This window comes from Struthio camelus, chromosome 4 (genome assembly GCF_040807025.1).
Source record: "Struthio camelus isolate bStrCam1 chromosome 4, bStrCam1.hap1, whole genome shotgun sequence".
Taxonomy (NCBI): Eukaryota; Metazoa; Chordata; class Aves; order Struthioniformes; family Struthionidae; genus Struthio; species Struthio camelus.
The window spans coordinates 13,864,349-13,871,210 of NC_090945.1; the positions used below are offsets into that span (position 1 = coordinate 13,864,349).

Genomic DNA, 6,862 nt, shown 5'->3' on the forward strand with positions numbered 1-6,862 from the left:
TATTCCCATGAATAATTTAGTAGCAGTTCTGTAGAAAAAACTCTAGAAACTATTGTGGATGGTCAGATGAATGGAAGTCAACACATGCTAATTGCAAAAAAAAAAGATAAACCTCACAGTGAAGTGAATTAACAAGGAACAGGTAAAGAAATCCTTTGTAGGATTGCTAGTGCTTCTTTTGCTTGGTAGTGGTAGGGGTACAGTACCTTACGTAACAGTAACTCTTGGGCCATCAACTTCAACATGCATGTGGAATTAGAATGAAGAGAATCTAGAGAAGATCAGTGAGAATGACTCAAGGTCTAGAAGACAAGTCTGACAAGAAAAGATCAAAGTGATATTTTTAATTCCGCAGCAGAGAAGACTAAGGGGTAGCATGACAGCATTCTTCAAAGACATAAACAGGTTATTGAAAGATGAAAGAACAATCCTTTCTTTATTTCCATGGTAGATAGAAATGGAAGGAATAGTCTTGCAGCCAGAAAGATTCAGTTCAGACATTAGGAAGTCCTAACGGTAAGGACAACATAGTTGAATAGGATATTGACGAGTCTGTAGAGTTTGCATCAACGCAGGTCTTTAACAGCTAATTAACAAAAAAAAAAGTCAGGAATGACATAGGAATAAGCTAATCCTGACCAGAAGTATAGGACAGACTAGATGTCCCTTCATGAGGTTCCTCTGAGAGCTATGATACTGTAGTATGGTGGCATGGTATATTTCATAATTTCCGCCACTTTTTATGTCCTTATGTCGTGGCAGATTCTTTCCCTCAGGCACAAAATTAGAGATTTGCATTCACAAAAGTAGCTCCTAAAGGTTTATCATTACAGAAACATAACTTACATAAGTTCACAAGCTGCAAGGAGATAGTGTTTAATAAATGATCTAAATATTCCTCAAGAATGTGACCCTTGAACATCTTGAAATACTTTCCTGTATTTTCATGAAAGACTTTTAGTAAGTACATGCTCAGATACATAGGTATGGCTGTTGTGGAATGTGTCATCAATCTTCAGATTGTAACTCCAGAAATATTCCCTTACAGCAAAAACAGGGATTTTTGGCAAGGTGTTGAATTTGAATCCCTTGTACCAGTGGAAAGATTTTATTTACTGGCATAAAAAAAAAAGTAATTAAACCTACAGTTAGGTCTCCCCAAGAATGGTTTCTTAGGAACTAAATTGAATTTCAGCTCAATACATAATGCTGCAAGATGAATACTTGAAGTGATGCTTTTCAGAAGCGTTCTGCTCCCAGTCTGGGAGCAATCGTCGCTGAATTAAGTGGGAAAAATGTTACGCCAGTACTAATCCTTTTAGACCTCTAATGTCTAAAATGTATTGCAATATTTATGTCCATACCTACATATGAATCTGTGCAGAAGTATAATCGCTAGCATGCCAGCACAAAAATAAAATGTAAGCCATGGATATTGATTATATCCTTCTTTTGAAGTAAAAAAAAAAAAAAAGCAAAGGGTGTGTGAAGTGATAGAAATTGTCCTGAAACAATACATCTACATTTCCTAAGGAATCATGGAAACAACCTGAAATATTTTTTAGCAATGTATTGGTATAAGGCTTGGGAGTATTTTTGATTCTCTTGGCTTTGTGCTGCAATGGCTTAGCCTATATAGGAACAGCAATATGAATGTCAAAAAGCTGCTACTAAGTGCTTTCAGAGTTCTGTTGCAGAAAACTTATGTAGTATAAATTAGTCTTGTATTGCAAATGAATGCCAGAACTAGGTTCTTTGAACAATACCTGGGAAAGTGGGACAGAGATAAAACAAGGGAAAATGTATATTCCAAAATAACTTTTAAAAAAGTGCAATTGATGCTATTATTAGAATCTTTTCTCACAGAACTGCAGCTTAATTACTGTAACCTGACTAGTTCAAAAAAAAAAAGAAGAACCAAATTTGAAGTACACTAATTGCAGTGTAAGTTAAAGATTTCCTTGAAGCAACACAGTATATATATCTGGAGAAATTAATGAAACACCTCCCCACGCCCCTTTTTTATGCTCTGTTAGATCACTAACAGGGAAATAGATTTTACGTAGCTTACAGCAATAGTTTTTCCAACTCACTTAAGTGTAGCTTTCAAATGTTTAAATTTCAAACCTTCAAATATTTAAATTTTGGATGTTAAAATGTCTAATTTTCATTTGACATACTGCTGTCCGATATGTTTTGTGAAGTATGAAGCTTTCTTTCAAAGTTGGGTTCAAAACTCAAGTTCGTCCAGAGACTAAATTTCTGAACTTTCACTGCTTCGCTAGTGCAATTCTTCAGCCACAAAAGCATCTCCCAGTGAGCTGAGTTCCTTGGCATGACCTCTGGAAGTTACCTAGTGCAGACAGTCGTGGAGCAGGCAGAATGCTGCTTTGACTGTGCTAACACTTTCCTCTCAGTATTTTATTTTACTTCACGTACTGAGAAATGTAAAATTCTGGAATCCTTCTTACAAAGTATTTTTTTTCTGGCGGCTGGAATGAAATTAATGCTGTGATCTAGCAGAGCACTTGGGCGTGTATTTAACTCATAAGTACACTATAAAATACCTAGATTCAAAGCACATTGAAAGTTGAGCATGTTGTGAGCTTACCTGAGGCATGAAGGTGTTCACAAAAGATGTTCTTTACGTTTTGTAACAATCTAAAAGTATTGAAGGTTAAGCTCTATACAGTCAAAATTCTTGTTTTGTCAAATAAAATGCTCTTGAATATCTGCATACATGGAACATTTTAACCATTTATTACGTTCTTAAAAAATAATCTTTTCTTTATTTAAACAATATTTTTAAGGAAATGGCTAAAATCAATACATATAGTAAGTATTTTTCAGTGTTGGTTTGTTAAGTATGAATCGACAGTTCTTCCACTGGCACTGGTTTAAAACGTTTTGTTAGCATTCGAGATTTGTCTTTCATTTTAGTCTACCTGCCGGGTGTGCTGTGCATCTGTAGTTATTATGAGGTGTGTTTTATATAGTCTGTACCATTTTCCTCATCATGTGCTGTATGTAATATGGTGCTAATACTTTTTCCTTTTTTTCTTTTTTTTTTTTTTAAACTCCAGGCTACATATCAAAACAGAATGGGGAGCCAAAATCTCAACACAAGGGACAGAAAGTCAGCACATACTCCCACCGAGGACCCTTTTAGATATTCATCAGGCAACCAAGCAACAGCCTATGAAAGCAAAAGCTGTCAGCTGTCAAATTTGTGTCTGAGTAACCTCTTGAAAGAGAAAGAAATAGTGGATGTCATCAAGCATACTAGAGGCACATACGAAACCCTCGCTTCGGAGGTCACCCAGAATGGTTTGGCCAGCCCTGCACAAAGTACAGCAAAGCCAGCATCCAAGACAGATGGCTACCCTGTTTTCTCAGGAGCTCCAAAGGACCAAACTGCTGTACCTCGGCAGCATACCACTTTCACAGGGAGACTTGGACAGCCTCCGAGGGGACCCATCTCTTTACACATGTACAGCAGAAAAAATGTTTTCCTCCACCACAATTTACACACAGCAGAGCTGCAGACTTTAGGTCAACAAGATGGGTAACAGAGTTCTTGTATTCTTACCATGGAAGGAGAGTTGATTAAACGGGAACGTAAACTCATCTAGAGCTCAGTCTGAGTTTTCATCTGCTGCTACCTTTACCTGAAAAAAAAAAAAAAAGCATTGTCTGTAGGTTCCATACTTCCCCGTTTGGGACTGTGGCAAAGGGATGAACTAGATTGTTAAATAGCTAAATTGATTTGTCGTGCAAAAGTTACCATGTTTGTAATAAATGGGACCATTTGGTTGGCATCGCTAATCTAAAATTGGCTAATTTTTTTTTCTTTTTTGCCTCTATAAACCACTAAGATCCACTGAATTTCTGGAAGGCGGTCGTAAATAATACTGTGTGCATTTAATAATGTTACTGTAAAAGTAGATGTGAGGAATGAATAGATAAGTAATTAGGAAGCACTCTTTAAGTTTCATAGAGACTAGGGAAATAAGGAGTCAGAAATCTGAGGACTCTCTCTTTACAGTTTTTTTTTAAGATACAATGACATTTTGCTCACTTGTAGAGATATGTTACCACTTCCTGCTGTATTTTAAGGATGCCTCAGGGCACCAGCAGAGGGAATGCCTGACTTTTTTCTTCCTTCAACAGTAGAGTTCATAGAGGTTTACCAGGTATTGGACTCCGTAATTGGAATCGAAACGAAAAATGGCAGCTTGATGCCTCAGCCTTCCCTCCCCCCTCCCTTTTTTTAAACTACATCTTTTCTACTATTTTTGTGCTATTATAACATGTGATGTTGTGGTGGTATTTGTTGTGATTTTACAGACAATATATCACTCATGATGCAACATGACGTTCTATGCTATTGATGCATCATATACTTCCCAAACCCAAAATGGATGAAAGTAAATTTTACTCGAATAAAAGCAATTGTCTTATTACCAGTCCAAACTACCCATGTAATCAGAATTTCTGCAGACTATATCTGAACTTAATGACCTGAATTACACTAACTCAGCAGGTTTGATAGTCTCAATGTATTATGTACAAGTGAGATGGATTTAGTCCTATTTGGCATGCAGTATGCTGGGCTCATGGGAATATGAAATCATCTGATGACACTACAGAACTTAAAAGCTTATCAGTAACAAAAGACCCTGTTTTCCCTTTTCAGAGGGCTTGAAAAGAGGTAGCTCAGTCAAGTTACTCTGAACATGTGGCATATACTAAGCATGACACTTGGTTTACAACCTCTCTGATGACGGGTAATCTGTCTGAATGACAATAGATCATATAGTTAGTAGCTCATACGTAACCTGGCGCACTGAAGTATGATTGAGACAGATCTGAGACAAGTCACCTCTCTCTTTAACTGGTGATTAATAATGAAAGACAAGGGCGTAGCACATTCTCACACACAAAATCAAGCACCTGGTATGACTTAATTGAAGGAGAGTAAAAAGAATTTTCTGTAGCTACTAAAAATGCTGTAACTTTTAAAAGTAAGTCCGTAAGGCATACAAAATAAACTAGTGATACAAATTTTACTTAGTGTTAAACATGACACCCACTTAACTACTTAATTATCAGATTAAGCATTGGCTAGGTTAAGAAACAACTAGACTACAAGCTTCAACAGATTCTGCAAAGCCATTTCAATGCCTGAACTTCCAGTATTCTGTTCATTGAGGATTTTAATTAGGGTAGAGTAAATTTGATGACATCAGATGTTGAGGAGAGCAGGTTTTGTCCAAGTATTCTATAATGATCATTTGGGGTGTCCATAGCTGGATACATATGAATCAAGACAAACATTTGCCAGAATTCTTCATGCTTTTATATAATTGTGTGTGTGTTGCTACCGCCAAAACAAAACATGCAGAAATTGCAAACACAGCTTCACTGAATGATCTGTGGGTATTCAAGACTTTCAGTCCTGCTTTGAAATTCATAGTTTAATGTCTACCAAAAAAATAAAAGTACTAGTAACAGAATTTCACTATTCAGTCATGTTTTCCTCTGAGCAATTTCTTAAGCTTATGGTAGACTGAAAGGACAGTTGATTATTATCACCAATACATTTCACTCTTGCTTATCTCAAGAGTTGATGTATGCAATTATATTTCAGATCTGTAAATAAACACACATTGTAATCAGGAATTTTTTTCCAGGATACAAATGTACTATACTACATTTAAAAAAAAAAAAAATCTTTCAATTTTAACTCATGTACTGTATCTATAGTTGTTTTTTTCCTGGAAAAATGGACTTTTGGATTACACTTTGTTAAAAAAAATCTGTCTATACATTTCAGAAATAACATTTTAAATGCTACTATTTTCTTGAAAAATCTTTTTTAAAGCTGAAACTTAGAAAAAAACTGGAGGAAACAGTTCAATTAAATGAGGAATATTTTTACACGTCATCTTGAAGCTGTTTTGTATCAGTATTTTCAGCATTGTTATATTATATGTACTACTAAGTGTAAATCTCACCCAGAGAAGGGTATTAGCCACATGTTAATGTACAGCACAGCAGTAACTGTAAAACAGAGGTCCTTTGTTTGATCCTGTTGTGTATATAGTAAATCATAAAGCAACAGCATGTGGACATTCTTTCAGTGAATTGATTCCTTTGTACTAAAATCTCTAGTTTTTTAAGAATTTCATGTATAAAATGATTTATACATTTTTCCAAGTCTGTACCTATCCAAAGACAAGACACCGGGGGAAAAGGCACTTACTGTTTTTGCCACGGATGTACCTTCTTTTCCTTTTCTTGATGTTTCTGCATAGCAAAGTATAACTGTAAAATTTCTACTGCAGATTACTTCTTGTTACTTCCAGATCTTTTCATATTGTAGAGGGCGTTTTAAGGAGGTGGAAATCCCCAAAGAAAAGCTGTTTCCATCTGAATCAGTGTCCCATTTTTAAAACAATCACTTGGCATGAGAAACATTATTTCTGTGCCCTAAATATTTTTTAATGATTTAACAGAGCCACATCTGAAATGCCATATTATCTCTGTAATCATCCTTTCTTCCATTACTGGAGTGCCTCCACTTATGTGTTTCATCAGGATGTATTATGCCATACAAAGCATGCTAAGGCCAGTCCTAATTATAAAATACTAAGGTAGAAGGAAAACATCTGTCCTGTACTGTACTCTCATTTGGCTTTCAGAGGAGTGCAAAGGTTTTTGGTATATACTTTGCATGTGAATGAAGTTCAGACTGTTTACTTTGTGCATACTGGAGGGAGAAATCTTTCTGCTATCCCCTCTATCTAGGCTCTTTAGCAGCATCTGAAAGCATTCAGTAACATTAAGACAATGCTACCTA

At 35.9% G+C, this 6,862-nt stretch overlaps 1 protein-coding gene across 4 annotated transcripts in view; it reads left to right on the plus strand.

Annotated features, from left to right (window-relative positions):
• CCSER1 (coiled-coil serine rich protein 1) overlaps nucleotides 1-6,137 on the plus strand; it is a 705,894-nt gene extending 699,757 nt beyond the window's left edge. For 3 of the 4 annotated variants that reach the window (XM_068941554.1, XM_068941561.1, XM_068941555.1), the window contains one exon: nucleotides 3,084-6,137. In XM_068941554.1, the coding sequence (XP_068797655.1) occupies nucleotides 3,084-3,569 (486 nt within the window). In that variant the 3' untranslated portion in view covers nucleotides 3,570-6,137. The remainder of the gene's footprint in view (nucleotides 1-3,083) is intronic. The other variant, XM_068941556.1, reaches the window with a different exon arrangement.
• The last annotated feature ends 725 nt before the right edge of the window (nucleotides 6,138-6,862 follow it).